Source organism: Limanda limanda, chromosome 4 (genome assembly GCF_963576545.1).
Source record: "Limanda limanda chromosome 4, fLimLim1.1, whole genome shotgun sequence".
Taxonomy (NCBI): domain Eukaryota; kingdom Metazoa; phylum Chordata; class Actinopteri; order Pleuronectiformes; family Pleuronectidae; genus Limanda; species Limanda limanda.
The window spans coordinates 32063747-32083417 of record NC_083639.1 but is presented as its reverse complement, the minus strand read 5'-3'; the positions used below and the strand labels follow the sequence as shown (position 1 = coordinate 32083417).

At 43.3% G+C, this 19671-nt stretch overlaps 2 protein-coding genes across 3 annotated transcripts; both read right to left on the bottom strand.

Annotated features, from left to right (window-relative positions):
• Positions 1-229: 229 nt before the first annotated feature.
• On the bottom strand, positions 230-12109 carry khk (ketohexokinase). Of its 2 annotated transcripts, XM_061070374.1 has the most exons (9): positions 11934-12109; positions 9435-9551; positions 6950-7084; positions 6654-6788; positions 2766-2838; positions 2366-2512; positions 1618-1706; positions 825-982; positions 230-646 (listed from the first exon to the last, which is right to left on the bottom strand). In XM_061070374.1, the coding sequence occupies exons 1-9, from the start codon at positions 12026-12028 to the stop codon at positions 522-524; spliced, it is 1074 nt and encodes a 357-aa protein (XP_060926357.1). In that variant the 5' UTR covers positions 12029-12109; the 3' UTR covers positions 230-521. The 2 variants fall into 2 exon arrangements, with proteins under 2 accessions (XP_060926357.1, XP_060926356.1); XM_061070373.1 differs by lacking the exon at positions 6950-7084 and having other exon boundaries at positions 11934-12096.
• A 386-nt stretch (positions 12110-12495) lies between these two features.
• nicn1 (nicolin 1) lies at positions 12496-19333 on the bottom strand. The gene is made up of 7 exons (XM_061069787.1): positions 19206-19333; positions 17621-17764; positions 15519-15698; positions 14434-14547; positions 13831-13899; positions 12941-13045; positions 12496-12697 (listed from the first exon to the last, which is right to left on the bottom strand). Exons 2-7 carry the CDS (start codon positions 17759-17761, stop codon positions 12656-12658), a joined length of 651 nt encoding a protein of 216 aa, XP_060925770.1. The 5' UTR covers positions 17762-17764; positions 19206-19333; the 3' UTR covers positions 12496-12655.
• Positions 19334-19671: the final 338 nt, after the last annotated feature.

The window sequence follows — 19671 nt, the reverse complement described above, 5'->3', positions numbered from 1 at the left end:
TCTTCAGAGGATATTCATTCTGATTTGTGATTGGTTAAATCAGTGCTCTGGAAGCTGATTGGTTTTCAGGAGTCTTGGTAGTAGGGACTCTTCTGATTGGTTGAATCTTGGTAGAATTCTTGGTTGAGCTCGACCAACAGGCGGCGCCCTCCAGTGGAAAAACAATGATTAACATTTTAAACACTCGGACAACTGATCGCTGAATTAATTGAATCACTTCAGACGTTAATTGATCAGTTTGTCCAGTTTTATTCACGTTAGAAGAAATACAGCAGCACAATCATTTTACTTCATTTAAGTCACAGCGCCACCATGTGACCAACAGTCATTTCACACATAACTGTTATTAAATCAGCAGCGTGTTATTGGTTCATATAAAATATCAGTGGAAATGTAAATGATTATGCTCAATAAATCACTATCTAATATGAACTAATAGTTCTGTTTATGATCAACTTATTGATCAGTTATGTAAACAACTGGTTCTGATTAATGAACTGATTTTAACTGAACTTATTTACTCAGTTTAAAGCTTTTAAATTTTCGTCGTCTTTGAAATGTTCAGCGAGTTCGTCGTAACCATGGAAACCACACTTCCTGCCAGCCACTCTGCAGCCGAAGGTCAGCGCGTCCTGCAAACTTCTCCCTGCAGACAAAACACAGAGTTATATAATAACTATAATAACCTTCAGGTAAGAACAAAACAACCCTGATCAGGGATCAGCCTGAAGGTCAAAGGTCGGATAGTGATAACACTGAGAACATTCACGATTCATAAGAACTGATCTGAGACAGAGGACAACAGAAGCGTTGTATCGTCCGACCTCTGGACAGCGTGAAGATGACGGCGGCGTTGAACGTGTCTCCAGCTCCGAGCGTGTCCACCAGAGCTTCAGGAGGACACGCCTCCGAGTGGAGGACGACATCATCAGGACCCAGAGCATCTGCTCCTTCTTCTGCCCAGGCACAGACTAGGACAGCCCTGAGAGACAGACAGGTCAGAGAGGGACAGACAGGTCAGAGAGGGAGAGACAGGTCAGAGAGGGACAGACAGGTCAGAGAGAGAGAGAGAGAGACAGGTGAGAGAGAGACAGACAGGTCAGAGAGAGAGACAGGTCAGAGAGAGAGAGAGAGAGAGAGAGAGACAGATGAGAGAGACACAGACAGGTCAGAGAGAGACAGACAGGTCAGAGAGACACAGACAGGTCAGAGAGACACAGACAGGTCAGAGAGGGACAGACAGGTCAGAGAGAGAGACAGGTGAGAGAGAGACAGACTGGTCAGTGAGAGACAGACAGGTCAGAGAGAGACAGACAGGTCAGAGAGACACAGACAGGTCAGAGAGGGACAGACAGGTCAGAGAGAGAGACAGGTGAGAGAGAGACAGACTGGTCAGTGAGAGACAGGTCAGACTGGTCAGAGAGAGACAGACAGGTCAGAGACAGACAGGTCAGACTGGTGAGAGACAGACAGGTCAGAGACAGACAGGTCAGACAGAGACAGACTGGTCAGAGAGAGACAGACAGGTCAGACAGGTCAGAGAGAGACAGACAGGTCAGAGAGAGACAGACAGGTCAGACAGGTCAGAGAGAGACAGACAGGTCCCACTGCACTCACCCTGGTTTGACTCGACTGTAGAATCCTCTCACAGCAGCTTCAGCCGACTCGAAGCCGAAGTGACGAGCAACGTCTTTACTGACAAACACCTGAGGACAGTCCTGGTCTTCATCATCTTCATCACGTGATGAAGATCAGGACTCAGAGTGGAACCCTGAGTCCTGGTCTTCATCATCTTCATCATGTGATGAAAGATCAGGACTCAGAGTGGAACCCTGAGTCCTGGTCTTCATCATCTTCATCTCGAGATGAAGATCAGGACTCAGAGTGGAACCCTGAGTCCTGGTCTTCATCATCTTCATCACATGATGAAGATCAGGACTCAGAGTGGAACCCTGAGTCCTGGTCTTCATCATCTTCATCATGTGATGAAGATCAGAACCCTGAGTCCTGGTCTTCATCATGTTCTACACGTGATGAAGATCAGGACTCAGAGTGGAACCCTGAGTCCTGATCTTCATCACGTGATGAACATGATGAAGATGATGAAGATCAGGACTCAGGGTTCCACTCTGAGTCCTGATCTTCATCACGTGATGAAGCTGATGAAGATGATGAAGACCAGGACTCAGAGTGGAACCCTGAGTCCTGGTCTTCATCATCTTCATCATGTGATGAAGATCAGAACCCTGAGTCCTGATCTTCATCACGTTCATCATCTTCATCACATGTTAACGTTTTATTTGAATCATATCGAAGACATTAGAGTTAGAAACAGCCTGAAAACCGTCCAGATCAAGGCTCTCACCACGTCCCCTAGAGGAAACAGCTGGTATAGCGGCTCTCTGGTCTTCTCTATCTCTACGGAGACAGTGATCCTCTGTTGCTGTGGTAACGTGCTGTTGTGCTTCGCCACCCTCTCGATCATCTTCACCTGCTCATCAGCATTTCGACCCTGACGACGGTAAATAAATCAAGAGTCGGAATAATACAACTGGAATATTTCTCTCTGTAATAAAGTCTTTGAAAGTAATGTTACTTTAAGAAACGTTTTACACAAATATTTCATCTTGGACAGGTTAAACAAAGATGAAACATGACTGGTCAGCGTGGAAGGTTAATTGATCAGTTCATCATGAATCAGATTGAGATCATTCTTGTTAATTTAGTGGAGGTCATGGGTTCAGTGGGTTCAGGTGAGTTCTCACCTCCAAGTGGATCCACTGGAACTGATCCAGGTCCACTTTGGCAAAATCTGCTGCCGTGACATCAGGAAGGTTCCTGACAGGAAGTGACATCATAGATTGTTTTTTTGATAGACACAACAGAATCTTACACATCATTGATTCCAAAGGTTTCAGATTTTAAATTAAACCTGATTAAATAATTAAGTAAATATCCATCACATCGTTCATCATTGATCTGAATCATAAATGATTGATCAGGCGACGAGGAGTCGATTCTGTTTATGGAACCGAAAATAAAATCAAGTCTGTTTCTATTATATGAAACCAAATCCGATGTTTTATTAGTCACTTCATACAAAGTAATTTCCATCGTCTTCATCATATTTAACTTCATCATCATCATCATCATCATCACCCTGAACCCACAGAAAAGAAAGGAGTTTTTCTCTATTATTTTATTGTGGATTATTTTTATTAGAACCTGTTTCTGCTGATGTTGCATGTTAAATGTGTTAAATGTGTTTAGTGTGTTAAATGTGTTAAATGTGTTAAATGTGTTAAATGTGTTTAGTGTGTTAAATGTGTTAAGTGTTTTAAGTGTGTTAAATGTGTTAAATGTGTTTAGTGTGTTAAATGTGTTAAGTGTTTTAAGTGTGTTAAATGTGTTAAATGTGTTTAGTGTGTTAAATGTGTTAAATGTGTTAAATGTGTTAAATGTGTTTAGTGTGTTAAATGTGTTAAATGTGTTTAGTGTGTTAAATGTGTTAAATGTGTTAAATTTGTTACGTGTGTTAAATGTGTTAAATGTGTTAAATGTGTTAAATGTGTTAAATGTGTTTAGTGTGTTAAATGTGTTAAATGTGTTAAATGTGTTAATTGTGTTAAATGTGTTAAATGTGTTAAATGTGTTTAGTGTGTTAAATGTGTTAAATGTGTTAAATGTGTTAAATGTGTTAAATGTGTTAACTGTGTTAAATGTGTTAAATGTGTTAAATGTGTTAAATGTGTTAAATGTGTTTAGTGTGTTAAATGTGTTAAATGTGTTTAGTGTGTTAAATGTGTTTAGTGTGTTAAATGTGTTAAGTGTTTTAAGTGTGTTAAATGTGTTAAATGTGTTTAGTGTGTTAAATGTGTTAAATGTGTTAAATGTGTTTAGTGTGTTAAATGTGTTAAATGTGTTTAGTGTGTTAAATGTGTTAAATGTGTTAAATTTGTTACGTGTGTTAAATGTGTTAAATGTGTTAAATGTGTTAAATGTGTTAAATGTGTTAAATGTGTTAAATGTGTTAAATGTGTTTAGTGTGTTAAATGTGTTAAATGTGTTAAATGTGTTAAATGTGTTAAATGTGTTAACTGTGTTAAATGTGTTAAATGTGTTAAATGTGTTAAATGTGTTTAGTGTGTTAAATGTGTTAAATGTGTTTAGTGTGTTAAATGTGTTAAATGTGTTTAGTGTGTTAAATGTGTTAAGTGTTTTAAGTGTGTTAAATGTGTTAAATGTGTTTAGTGTGTTAAATGTGTTAAATGTGTTAAATGTGTTTAGTGTGTTAAATGTGTTAAATGTGTTTAGTGTGTTAAATGTGTTAAATGTGTTAAATTTGTTACGTGTGTTAAATGTGTTAAATGTGTTAAATGTGTTAAATGTGTTAAATCTTGGTGTGAGCCTCTCATCATGAGCTAGTTACTGCTGGTTAGAGTTAGTTATGGTTAGTTAGTGTTACTCTCCCTCTGTCTCCATGTGTTTACGGGTGAATCTTTAGTCTGTAAATAACAGTAAAGTTTTAACTTAAAAAATAAATGATTAAGACCAATTAAACCACAGCAGAGACTCAAACTGACGGATAATAAACAGATTATTTTATCAAACTGAAAATCTGTTGACAGATTCAAAGAAACAGTCACCCAGAGTCCGTCAGTTAGCTTAGCTTAGCATAGAAACAGAAGAGATAGAAAATAACACTTTAGTTTGGTTCTTTCACCCAAACCTACACGGGGTCAGGCTAACTGCTTCCAGTGTTTATGCTAAGCTAAGCTAGCCATGTGTGAATATGAGAACGTTGCTTCAGTTTGTTCCTCTGCTTTCTACCTGCAGCTCGCTCTGATGGAGCCGGACGCTGACGGGGGGGCATCGGGTCAGGATCAGGACGAGGGACCACGTGTGATTAGACCAGATTCAGGATCAGATTCAGGATCAGGACGAGGGACCACGTGTGGTTAGACCAGATTCAGGATCAGGATCAGGTTCAGGACGAGGGACCACGTGTGATTAGACCAGATTCAGGATCAGATTCAGGTTCAGATTCAGGATCAGATTCAGGATCAGGATCAGGACGAGGGACCACGTGTGATTAGACCAGATTCAGGATCAGATTCAGGATCAGATTCAGGATCAGCACGAGGGACCACGTGTGATAGACCAGATTCAGGATCAGATTCAGGATCAGCACGAGGGACCACGTGTGATTAGACCAGATTCAGGATCAGATTCAGGTTCAGATTCAGGATCAGATTCAGGATCAGGATCAGGACGAGGGACCACGTGTGATTAGACCAGATTCAGGATCAGATTCAGGTTCAGATTCAGGATCAGATTCAGGATCAGATTCAGGATCAGGACGAGGGACCACGTGTGATTAGACCAGATTCAGGATCAGATTCAGGATCAGATTCAGCATCACAACGAGGGACCACGTGTGATTAGACCAGATTCAGGATCAGGATCAGGATCAGGATCAGGATCAGGACAAGGGACCACGTGTGATTAGACCAGATTCAGGATCAGGATCAGGTTCAGGACGAGGGACCACGTGTGATTAGACCAGATTCAGGATCAGATTCAGGTTCAGATTCAGGATCAGATTCAGGATCAGGGACCACGTGTGATTAGACCAGATTCAGGATCAGATTCAGGATCAGATTCAGGATCAGATTCAGGATCAGATTCAGGATCAGATTCAGGATCAGATTCAGGATCAGATTCAGGATCAGATTCAGGATCAGATTCAGGATCAGGATCAGAATCAGGATCAGGACGAGGGACCACGTGTGATTAGACCAGATTCAGGATCTGATTCAGGATCAGCACGAGGGACCACGTGTGATTAGACCAGATTCAGGATCAGATTCAGGATCAGATTCAGGATCAGATTCAGGATCAGGATCAGAATCAGGATCAGGACAAGGGACCACGTGTGATTAGACCAGATTCAGGATCAGGATCAGGATCAGGATGAGGATCAGGACGTGGGACCACGTGTGATTAGACCAGATTCAGGATCAGATTCAGGATCAGATTCAGGATCAGATTCAGGATCAGATTCAGGAGGTTGTGCTTCCTGCAGTCGTGTCAGACAACGTTCACTAAACACCTCAGAGGGTTGGTTTTGTCAAAACAAACAGCGGCTGACAATGAATTGAAATGTAATCAGATTACTCCTATTATTGTTATTATTCTTATTGATCAAAGTGAGATGCTCCACCCGTCAACAGGAAGTAGATCTCACTCGCACACTTACGCTTTTATTCTGAGATTTAATTTAGATTAAATTATTCTTATGTTAATTGTCTGAAGCTGGTTCACTTCCTGCCAAAGTGTATCACCATGGTAACCGATGCTGGACCGGACCAATCAGATGAGCGTAAACCCAGTGACATCACCGACAGGATGCTGACAGACACACACACAGCCCAGATGTTTCCCTCAGGTCTGTGAAACATGATCCTGATGTAACGTCTCTGCAGATCATAGAAATCAAACTGTTAGATTTGATTCATTATCAACAAATAACTTATGAACTTATGGGTTTGAATTCAGAGTGGACACACCCTCTGTCTCCACGGTAACAGAGTCTGACTGACAGGTGTTTAGTGAACGCTGCGTGACGCCAGCTCTGCGTCAGGACGTCTTACATGTCGGAGAGAACGACGGTTCGAGATCCAGTGGACGGGCAAACCACGCAACACGCACACGGAGTTTGACCTTTGACCTGCCAGATCACAGCCGACACATCGACGGCACGGAGCGTGAAATCAGCCATGATGAAACTGAGCCAGAGAGACAGGAAACACATCAGCTCTGCCCTTCAAAGTAAAACCACCCATACGCACAGGGAGCTGTGCTCTGATTGGTGGAGCAGGAGCGGGGCGGAGCATCTCCATGACAACGAGGATGTCCCTGAAACAGAAGCCGTTAGCGACAGACAAACCTGTTCATGTGCAGGATGGTGCGACTTCCTGTCCCGAGGCTGCAGATGACCACGGAGGCTGGAAGGTCACACTGAGCACGTGCAGGAACCAGAGACACGTCAATGTGGACTTTCTGAAAATCCTCCAAAATAAAACTACACACAGGAAACTCTTTAGTCTCCTCTGGCCTCCAAAGTAAAACTACAAACACGGGATCCTGAGCCGAACTTTACACGGATGTGGTTCTTCTTCATGGAGGAGACGAGACAGTACAAACCAGAGAAGAAGAGCAGGAGAAGAAACAAGGACAGGGTGACTACGCTCATGAAACACCTGGAAAAGTCATGGGATTGTAAAAATGGTATTTCAAGGCCTGGAAAAGTGCTTGACAAATAATTTTAATAATTCATATGCTTTTAAAAGGAATACGCTCAAAACATGAGCAGGCGTACTCTCTCATACTAACTGTAAAGTTCAGTGGGGAAGCAGGCGCGATAAAGCACTACGCCAGGGAAGGGTCGATTCAAACATGCTGGGCTGGAAAAGTGACAACAGACAAAGACCTATTCAACCTTGTGTTGTTCTTGGGTCGGATTGACCCCCTGTGTGTTAGTGTGTGTGTGTGTCTGTGTGTGTGTGTTCATCCGCAAGCCCTGGCCGGTCAGGTAGAGGGTTAGGGTGACCCAAGGATTGTCCTTATCCAATTCACCTGGGTGTAGCTGACACCAATGGATTATCATTCTCGATTCTTCTGGGTTAGGGTTAGACACGCACACGCACACGCACACACACACACACACACACACACACACACACACACACACACACACACACACACACACACACACACACACACACACACACACACAGGGGGTCAATCCGACCCAAGAACAACACGAGGTTAAGCTAACAAGGATAACATTAGGTGCTGTATGCTCTGGAGTTATCCTTGTTAGCTAAATACTAAATGTTGTCACTTTTTCATGTAAACACCGAGATCTCACAAAATCTTTGGTCATGGAAATTTGGTTTAAAGTTATTGAAAAGTCATGGAAAAGTGAAAAGTCATGTAAATACAATGTGTCAAAATGTGTCTGAACCCTGCGAGAAGAAAGGAGAAGAAATAAAGGAGAAGAAATAAAGGAGAAGAAGCAGAGGATCCATGGAGCTGATGAACATGAATGAGTGACTTCAACGGATGTTCATGTTTCCATGTGTTGTGTGTTAACCTGAGGGATGTGTTGTGTGTTAACCTGAGGGATGTGTTGTGTGTTAACCTGAGGGATGTGTCGTGTGTTAACCTGAGGGATGTGTTGTGTGTTAACCTGAGGGATGTGTTGTGTGTTAACCTGAGGGATGTGTTGTGTTACCCTGAAGGATGTGTTGTGTTACCCTGAGGGATGTGTTGTGTTAACCTGAGGGATGTGTTGTGTGTTAACCTGAGGGATGTGTTGTGTGTTAACCTGAGGGATGTGTCGTGTGTTAACCTGAGGGATGTGTCGTGTGTTAACCTGAGGGATGTGTTGTGTTAACCTGAGGGATGTGTCGTGTGTTAACCTGAGGGATGTGTCGTGTGTTAACCTGAGGGATGTGTTGTGTGTTAACCTGAGGGATGTGTTGTGTGTTAACCTGAGGGATGTGTTGTGTGTTAACCTGAGGGATGTGTTGTGTGTTAACCTGAGGGATGTGTTGTGTTACCCTGAAGGATGTGTTGTGTTACCCTGAGGGATGTGTTGTGTTAACCTGAGGGATGTGTTGTGTGTTAACCTGAGGGATGTGTTGTGTGTTAACCTGAGGGATGTGTCGTGTGTTAACCTGAGGGATGTGTCGTGTGTTAACCTGAGGGATGTGTTGTGTTAACCTGAGGGATGTGTCGTGTGTTAACCTGAGGGATGTGTCGTGTGTTAACCTGAGGGATGTGTTGTGTTAACCTGAGGGATGTGTCGTGTGTTAACCTGAGGGATGTGTCGTGTGTTAACCTGAGGGATGTGTTGTGTGTTAACCTGAGGGATGTGTTGTGTGTTAACCTGAGGGATGTGTTGTGTGTTAACCTGAGGGATGTGTTGTGTGTTAACCTGAGGGATGTGTTGTGTTACCCTGAAGGATGTGTTGTGTTACCCTGAGGGATGTGTTGTGTTAACCTGAGGGATGTGTTGTGTGTTAACCTGAGGGATGTGTTGTGTGTTAACCTGAGGGATGTGTCGTGTGTTAACCTGAGGGATGTGTCGTGTGTTAACCTGAGGGATGTGTTGTGTTAACCTGAGGGATGTGTCGTGTGTTAACCTGAGGGATGTGTCGTGTGTTAACCTGAGGGATGTGTTGTGTGTTAACCTGAGGGATGTGTTGTGTGTTAACCTGAGGGATGTGTTGTGTGTTAACCTGAGGGATGTGTTGTGTGTTAACCTGAGGGATGTGTCGTGTGTTAACCTGAGGGATGTGTCGTGTGTTAACCTGAGGGATGTGTTGTGTTACCCCGGACAGTGATGTCATGATGAGGTCACTCACTCGGCCACGCCTCCAGCAGACACTGAACCCAGGAAGCTGCAGGAAGCTCCGAGCAGCGACAGCACTGTGCACGTGTTGGAGGCGTTTCCACCTCGCTGCCAGCGCTGAGACACACACCTGCAACCACACAACACATCAACAACACACACCTGCAACAACACAACACATCAACAACACACACCTGCAACAACACACGCCGCAACACAACTGCAATAACACAACACATCAACAACACACACCTGCAGCAACACAACACATCAACAACACACACCTGCAACAACACATCAACAACACACACCTGCAACAACACAACACATCAACAACACACACCTGCAATAACACATCAACAACACACAACACATCAAACAACACTGCGTCAACAATCCATACCAGTGTGTGCTAGCCTCGGTCTGTAGCGTGTCTGTGGTAGTGTTAGCATCAGTGTGTGTGTTAGCATTAGCTTGCTAACCTGCTGCCTGTGTTAGCATCAGCTTGCTAACCTTTTGTCGTTGTTAGCATCAGCTTGCTCACCTGCTGCCTGTGTTAGCATCAGCTTGCTAACCTGTTGTCGTTGTTAGCATCAGCTTGCTAACCTGCTGCCTGTGTTAGCATCAGTGTGTGTGTGTGTGTTAGCATTAGCTTGCTAACCTTCTGCCTGTGTTAGCATCAGTGTGTTAGCATCAGCTTGCTAACCTTTTGTCGTTGTTAGCATCAGCTTGCTCACCTGCTGCCTGTGTTAGCATCAGCTTGCTAACCTTTTGTCGTTGTTAGCATCAGCTTGCTCACCTGCTGCCTGTGTTAGCATCAGCTAACTAACCTGTTGTCGTTGTTAGCATCAGCTTGCTAACCTGCTGCCTGTGTTAGCATCAGTGTGTGTGTGTGTGTTAGCATTAGCTTGCTAACCTTCTGCCTGTGTTAGCATCAGTGTGTGTGTTAGCATTAGCTTGCTAACCTTCTGCCTGTGTTAGCATTAGCTCGCTAACCTGCTGCCTGTGTTAGCATCAGTGTGTGTGTGTTAGCATCAGCTTGCTAACCATCTGCCTGTGTTAGCATCAGTGTGTGTGTGTTAGCATTAGCTCACTAACCTGCTGTCGGTGTTAGCATCAGTGTGTGTGTGTTAGCATTAGCTCACTAACCTGCTGCCTGTGTTAGCATCAGTGTGTGTGTGTTAGCATTAGCTCACTAACCTGCTGCCTGTGTTAGCATCAGTGTGTGTGTTAGCATTAGCTCACTAACCTGCTGTCGGTGTTAGCATCAGTGTGTGTGTGTTAGCATCAGCTTGCTAACCTGCTGCCTGTGTTAGCATCAGTGTGTGTGTGTTAGCATTAGCTCACTAACCATCTGCCTGTGTTAGCATCAGTGTGTGTGTGTTAGCATTAGCTCACTAACCTGCTGTCGGTGTTAGCATCAGTGTGTGTGTGTTAGCATTAGCTCACTAACCTGCTGCCTGTGTTAGCATCAGTGTGTGTGTTAGCATTAGCTCACTAACCTGCTGTCGGTGTTAGCATCAATGTGTGTGTGTTAGCATCAGCTTGCTAACCTGCTGCCTGTGTTAGCATCAGTGTGTGTGTTAGCATTAGCTCACTAACCTTCTGCCTGTGTTAGCATCAGTGTGTGTGTTAGCATTAGCTTGCTAACCTGCTGCCTGTGTTAGCATCAGTGTGTGTGTGTTAGCATTAGCTTGCTAACCTGCTGTCGGTGTTAGCATCAGTGTGTGTGTTAGCATTAGCTCACTAACCTGCTGCCTGTGTTAGCATCAGTGTGTGTGTGTTAGCATTAGCTCACTAACCTGCTGCCTGTGTTAGCATCAGTGTGTGTGTGTTAGCATTAGCTCACTAACCTGCTGCCTGTGTTAGCATCAGTGTGTGTGTTAGCATTAGCTCACTAACCTGCTGTCGGTGTTAGCATCAGTGTGTGTGTGTTAGCATCAGCTTGCTAACCTGCTGCCTGTGTTAGCATCAGTGTGTGTGTGTTAGCATTAGCTCACTAACCTGCTGTCGGTGTTAGCATCAGTGTGTGTGTGTTAGCATCAGCTTGCTAACCATCTGCCTGTGTTAGCATCAGTGTGTGTGTGTTAGCATCAGCTTGCTAACCATCTGTCTGTGTTAGCATCAGTGTGTGTGTTAGCATTAGCTCGCTAACCTGCTGCCTGTGTTAGCATCAGTGTGTGTGTGTTAGCATCAGCTTGCTAACCTGCTGCCTGTGTTAGCATCAGTGTGTGTGTGTTAGCATTAGCTCACTAACCTGCTGTCGGTGTTAGCATCAGTGTGTGTGTGTTAGCATCAGCTTGCTAACCATCTGCCTGTGTTAGCATCAGTGTGTGTGTGTTAGCATCAGCTTGCTAAGCATCTGTCTGTGTTAGCATCAGTGTGTGTGTGTTAGCATTAGCTCACTAACCTGCTGCCTGTGTTAGCATCAGTGTGTGTGTGTTAGCATTAGCTCACTAACCTGCTGCCTGTGTTAGCATCAGTGTGTGTGTGTTAGCATTAGCTCACTAACCTGCTGTCGGTGTCTTCTTCAGGGTATTTGTCGACCACATTGATGATGTCGAGACAAACGAGTCCAACACAAAGAATCTTCTTCTGTTTCTCCATGTTGAGTCTCACACACACACACACAGCTGGACTCTGGACTCACACACACACAGCTGGACTCTGGACTCACACACAGACACACACACACAGACACAGACAAACACAGCTGGACTCACACTCACTCACACACAGCTGGACTCACACTCACTCACAAACACACACAGCTGGACTCTTGACTCACTCACAGACTAACACACACACAGCTGGGCTTGCACGCACACACACAAATCAGACTTTGATTAGAAATGAAAAATAAACTTTTCTTCTTTGTTTATTTTCAAAAGAACTTTGATGTTTTCACCACGAATGAGATTCAGTGAAACTTCTGTTCGTATAAACAATATGTCAGCCAGTGGCAGTAATCAGATTACTCCGTTCCTCACACACTCTTCAGCTCAATAAATAATGAGTTAATACACACACTGAAAATAATACAAAATAAAAGACTGATGTTGAACACACTCCTCTTTGTGTAGTAAGTGTTTATTTGAACTTTATAGAACAAAGCAGATTTCTGAAGTGTTACGACATGAAACTTGTTTACGTTACAGTTGTTTTTATACGTCTTCAACATGATTCCTTCTGTTACTGTTGTTTCCATGAAGTCAACTTCCTGTGCAGGCGACGCTACGTCAGAGACAGCAGGTTGATGTCGTAGCATCCGTCCACCTGGAGACAGAGACACAGGGTTTCACACAGGGAGACAGACAGGAGGACCTTCAGTGATGCGACCACGTGAAGCTCCTCCCTCATCTCGACACAGCCAGCAGCGCTCCCGTCAATCTCAACCAATCAGGTTCTGCACCGGTCACGCACTTTGCTCTTTAAGTAATAAATCACTTGTTTCTGTGATGGACACGATCAAGGCCGAGCTAACGATGCTAACGTAGCGCTTTGTGTTAATGTTCTTACATCGAATCGTCCGATGCACGCCGTCGTCTGATTGGTCTGCATCACCTCAGTCAACGCCCACATCTGCTGGATGCTGGACGAGACGCTCTGAGGGTCGGGGAGGCCCTGAGAGACAGACAGGAGGACAGACAGGAGGACACACAGGGAGACAGACAGGAGGACACACAGGAAGACAGACAGGAGGACAGACAGGAGGACAGACATGAGGACACACAGGAGGACAGACAGGGAGACAGACAGGAGGACAGACATGAGGACACACAGGAGGACAGACAGGGAGACAGACAGGAGGACATACAGGAGGACACACAGGAGGACACACAGGGAGACAGACAGGAGGACATACAGAGAGACAGACAGGGAGACAGACAGGAGGACAGACAGGGAGACAGACAGGAGGACAGAGAGGAGGACACACAGAGAGACAGACAGGAGGACAGACAGGGAGACAGACAGGAGGACACACAGGGAGACAGACAGGAGGACACACAGAGAGACAGACAGGAGGACACACAGGGAGACAGACAGGAGGACACACAGAGAGACAGACAGGAGGACACACAGGGAGACAGACAGGGAGACAGACAGGAGGACACACAGAGAGACAGACAGGAGGACACACAGGGAGACAGACAGGGAGACAGACAGGAGGACAGACAGGGAGACAGACAGGAGGACACACAGTGAGACGGACAGGAGGACACACAGGGAGACAGACAGGGAGATGGACAGGAGGACACACAGTGAGACAGACAGGAGGACACACAGGGAGACAGACAGGAGGACACACAGGGAGACAGACGTTGGTCAGAGGAAGACAACGTGTTTAGTCTCTCGACTCTCTTCTCCAGAACACTCAGCGATAACCTTGTCTCAAACAAAATGTCTACCTCCAGGTCGGGGTGCTGGTCGCCCAGCGTCAGGTCGGACAGCCAATCAGAAACCTCCTTCTCTGGATCCTGGAGGGACAGACAGACACTGAGTCCACAGCTGAAAGGACTGTGGAATCATTTCATCAATCACCCTGATTTCAAACTGTTTGTTAAAATGTGATGTCTGTGGGAGTTGAAAAGTCTTTGCTTTGGCTCCACCTGCTGGTCGCATCAGTACAACACCAGCAAGGTTTTCACCAGAATTAATTTCAGTGTTTGACAAAGAATAACTTGAATCCATCACAATAATTCAAAAGGTTTTTCTTTTCTAAATCTCCAGAGCTCCTGCACAGAGACGTTTCCACACAGAAGATCAAACGTCCTGTGGGACCTGACGTGTCTTTGAATGAAGAATCACTGAGTTGGTTTCAAGTGGTAAAAATACAACAGGAGCCAGAATCATAATTACACCACAAATCAAACTGACTCCTGAATATTGTACTGAAGCTTTTCTGTCCGTGGCATTTAAACATCATGAGATCAATTATTCTGCCTCATTGAGTCAGTGATTAATGTTTGTTTCCTGTTGTTAATGTAAAAAACCCTGAAATGAAAGCTGACCGGCTCCGTGTGGGGGAGGATTGTGATGTCTTCCAGGCTGAAGGTCAACCAGGCGGAGGACGGCTGTCTCAGGATCAGCCGCACGGACACCACATGATCAGGCTCCTCCCTCATCTGCTCAGAGGATGATAAACAATAAATCAAACAGATAAAGTGAGAAGACGTGTGGAAGGAGTGGAAGTGAAGCAGCATCGATGCAGCTTCACTTTCACTAACAGCTGCACAAATCAACATAGTGGGTTGTTGACAAATAAGGGTGAAACAGTATTTTTTTAATAAAGTTCTAATAAGGATTACAGTTGTATGAAATTATAATGTTCAAATGCTGAATTTTTTTAAACTGCTAGTGTTCTGTGGATTTTTGGTATAATTTCATTGTGGTGTGACACCACAGGACACTTTCATCATTTTGAGTCCTGTGGCGAGTCATTTTCCACGTCACGCCACAGGACAGCATTTGTGTTACGAAAGTTATTTTGCTGTAAATACTAATATACTAGTTCTGTGCATATTAAAACCTAATATTAATAAAGTCATTATATACAATATAATGCCAAGGCAGTTATTACCTGCTCCAGATAATTCTGGTTTATTTTGTTAATATGTAAGTTTAATGCTTCACCTATGTTACGGTCACACCGCAGGACATTTTGCGTATTCACCTTAAAATATAATCAAAACATAACAGATATTTCATACAAAATCATAAGTTTAAAACAAAGTACCATAAAATGCATCACATCCATGTGTTGTTTAAGTGGTTAAATGCATCTAAATAAACATTCACACTTAATTACAGAAAAATCATGCGTCATGTCATCCACCCATGTACTAAGTTTTATTATAAAGAATTTCTGTCCGATTATTAATTATTTCAATTTTATTACAACTGACATCAATTTCACCACTTTCTCCAAAACCTTCGATAATTCCACTTAATTTAATGACTTTTATTCATCTGAAAATTAACTGAACTATTAACTTCACCTGTTCTAAGATCACAGACTCAATAATGGAGTTATTCAGATGTTAAGAATGTTGAAACACTTCAGAAGAAGAAACATCTGAGTTGTGCTGCAGCCCACCTGAGTCCTATGGATGGAGTAGAAGTCCTGGGACCCCCCCTCGGTGTGGGGGTTGCTCATCAGGGACAAGTCTCTCAGAGCCGTGCACCACTTGGCTGGGGCCTCCTGCCCGGGGCCCCTCCTCAACAGGCGCACACTCACAGAGGCTGTGTAGTAGTTCTTAAAGGAGATTTCCTCAATCTGAAAGACAGGAAGTGACCGTGGATTGAAAATGAAACACGAGGTACGAGCAGTTTCATGTCCAGACGTGGATGAAGCCCCTTGAGACATGATCTGATCACATGATCTGATCACATGATCGAATTCACACGAGCAGGGAATTCATTCTAATTTCCCCCACCCACGCCTCAATTCTGTGTTACATTAACACACATAACACTATATTGCATATCGCACATCCACATTTCTCTCCTGTTTTGCATTTTACTTTTTATTTAACTTTTTATATCTTGTATATATATGTTTTGCATTTTACTCTTTATTTAACTTTTTATATCTTGTATATATTTTTGTTTTGTTTTATATACAGTTATTTCTATGTGAAGTACTTATTGTGTTTTTATGCTTTATGTTAAATGTATGCACCTATTTACCAAAGAAAATTCCAGGTAGGTGTAACCTACTTGGCAATGAATCCTTTCTGATTCTGATTCTGATTTTAGCATCATTCCAAAATGAAGAGGTAAATAAAGAGGATCTGTATTGACCAGCTGGATGAGCTGGAGCTCACAGATAAAGACTTTCACAATAAATGAAAGTGGCGCCCAGAGGAGAGCTGCCTCCAGTCCACACTGAGTCTGAACTTATTGTTGGAGGAACAGTGAGTTTGCTGAATCTCGCTCTTCACATGAAAAGTCTGGTGGAGATAATTCCTTCATGGATAAACTGGCTGCAGGCCGACGTCTTTGAAGCTTGAAGTTTTCTGCTAATGAGGAATCAGTCACTCTGCATTAAAACTGATTTTAATTAAGTCTCAGTGCAAGAAGTAGGTCAAAGCCAAAAGTGTTTGAAGTGTCTCTCAGGCCTGGGATGTCGCTTGATGTGTGAAGGTTATGTTCCAGAGACTTTATACATTAATGCTGCAGCAACAACTCCTCTCTGATGTGGTCCTGAGTGGAGGATGCTGCCCAGTGATGCACTGTATGAACGTGTGTGTGTGTGTGTGTGTGTGTGTGAATGGACTGTAACGAGCTTTGAGTGTCAACACGACTAGAAAAGATCGATATGAATACAGACGATTTACCATGTCTCTGTCTCTGTGGGATCTGAGACGCTGGTTGACCTTAGTGCATGTGAGTCCCTCCACATGAACTTTTATTTAACCTCTACTTTGATTTTTTTAGTTTGGTCCATGTCCCACCTGCTAACATGGAGGAGGAGGGGGTTATGACCTTTCCCTCAGCCGGCCACCAGGGGGGGCTTGAGAGGTTCTGGCTTCACTCTTGGGTCCAGTCTATGGGCTACACACAGCAGGCTATGGCTGTGCTAACAATGCTAGCCATGCTAACTAGCTGCTAGCTGCCACTGAGCATGAACTGCATGTTGACCGTCACACTCATAGATTTATATATAAAGACTAGATGTCTCGTTCGACGGAGCCGGACGTCCGCACATGGCGGCCATCTTGCTAGGGGGCAGCTCTCTCACACATAACATTGAGTTGTTTGTGGTAAATAACCATAACTTTCTCAATTTTCAACCGATTTTTAAACGATCTGGTTTGTTATAAACGTCAGAGATGTAGATATGACACTGCATAAATTATTATTTTTTTTTAGAAAATAACATAATTATTCATAAGTAAGCAGTGTCATATCTACATCTCGGACGTTTATAACAAACCAAACTGTTTAAAAATCGGTTGAAAATTGAGCAAGTTATGGTTATTTACCACTACCAACACAATGTTATGGGTGAGGGAGCTGCCCCCTAGCAAGATGGCCGCCATGTGCGGACGTTCGTCTCCGTCGAACGAGACATCCAGTCTTTATATATAAATCTATGGTCACAGATCTCTGCTGTTCACGCGGGAACGTGAGTTGTGTGTTTGTGTCACCTCACACACAGTGTGAACACACACCTGCTGACCACACACTACTCACACTGACAGGCTTTCCAAACGGCAGCGACACGTCCACCACACAGATCCCAGAGCGAGCTGCGTCTGCTTTGGTGTCTCCGATCTGCAGGTGGACCGCAGGCTTGATGGTAAAGGTCACGACCTCGGGGGTGCTGCCGCTCATCTTCTGCAAACAGACGAAGAGTTGCACAACTCAGTGAACACAGCTGCTCATTCAGGTGCTACTGTAGGTGTCTACTGTAAGAGTCTCTCTGCTTCTCTGTCTCTGAGTGTTTGCTCGGACATGAGACGTCTCATTTAGTAGGTTATGGTTTTAGATCCGATCCCCCAGAGTTTAATGTGTGACACAGTCAGATGAGCACAACGCTCAGTTACAGTATTTCTACTCTTTGATTGCTGATGACATCGTCATGGTTACCATGTTGTACAATTCAAATGAAAGAGGATTAGACAGGAAGCAGAGGAGTCGTTTAAAATAGTTGTTTTACTGAGCTCATTGTTAACGGATTCAATTGATTGATCATGTTATCATCATGTTATCATCATGTTATCATCATGTTATCATCATGTAAGCATCATGTTATCATGTAATCATCGTGTTATCATCATGTTATCATCATGTAAGCATCATGTTATCATGTTATCATCGTGTTATCATCATGTTATCATCATATAAGCATCATGTTATCATGTTATCATGTTATCATGTTATCATCGTGTTATCATCATGTTATCATCATATAAGCATCATGTTATCATGTTATCATAGTGTTATCATCATGTTATCATCATGTAAGCATCATGTTATCATCGTGTTATCATCATGTTATCATCATATAAGCATCATGTTATCATGTTATCATCGTGTTATCATCATGTAAGCATCATGTTATCATCGTGTTATCATCATGTTATCATCATATAAGCATCATGTTATCATGTTATCATCATGTTATCATCATGTTATCATCATATAAGCATCATGTTATCATCGTGTTATCATCATGTTATCATCATATAAGCATCATGTTATCATGTTATCATCATGTTATCATCATGTTTAAAGTCATGTTATCATCTTGATATCATCCTGTTATGATCATGTAAGCATCATGTTATCATCAGGTTAGCGTCTTGTTAGCATCATGATATCATGATGTTAGCATTATGGAAGAGTCATGTTATGATCGTGTTATCATCATGTTAGCATCGTGTTATCATCATGTTAGCATCGTGGAAGAGTCATGTTAGCATCATGATATCATCTTGTTATGATCATGTTATGATCATGTTATCATCTTGTTATGATCATGTTTAAAGTCATGTTATCATCTTGTTATGATCATGTAAGCATTATGTTATCATCATGTTATCATCATGTTATCATCATGTTATCATCATGTAAGCATCATGCTAGCATCGTGTTATCATCATGTTATCATCGTGTTATCATCATGTTATCATGTTAACGGAGCAGATTCTTCCGTGACGTCAGCGTTCAGAGCTAGCAGTGCAGTTAGCACGGCAGCTAACGGGCAGGTCCCCGGTTACCGGTGACATGAAACCGGATGAACCGGGACGGGAGCGAGTGTCGGTCCGGTTCTGACCTGAGTGAGTCCCGGAGGAGACCCGGTGGAAGTCCGGGAGAACAGGAGGAGAGCGGCCGAAGAATCCGGAGAGGCTCACATGCTAATGCTAATGCTAATGTTACCTAGGCAACACCGGAAGTCTTAACGGGCCCACAGCCTCCTGTGGGCGGGGACTCGACAGCGCCACCTTGAGCTCCGGAGTGCGAACTAAGAACTTCCTGTTTGTCTCAGTGAAGAAAATCTTCTGCTTTATTCTTTATTCTGTAACAGATTAATACAAACTGATGAATATGAATGGATATTTAAACAGATTTATATACACAGAGAGGGGGGGGCAGTTTAACGTGTAATCTGATTACTATAAAAACACTTAATATTTCACATCTTCATAAATACTCAGTTTTGTCCTGAACTAAACTTTCTAATACGAATGAAATGTGTTTTGTATATTCAGAATTTACATTAAATTAGATTGTCTGAAACA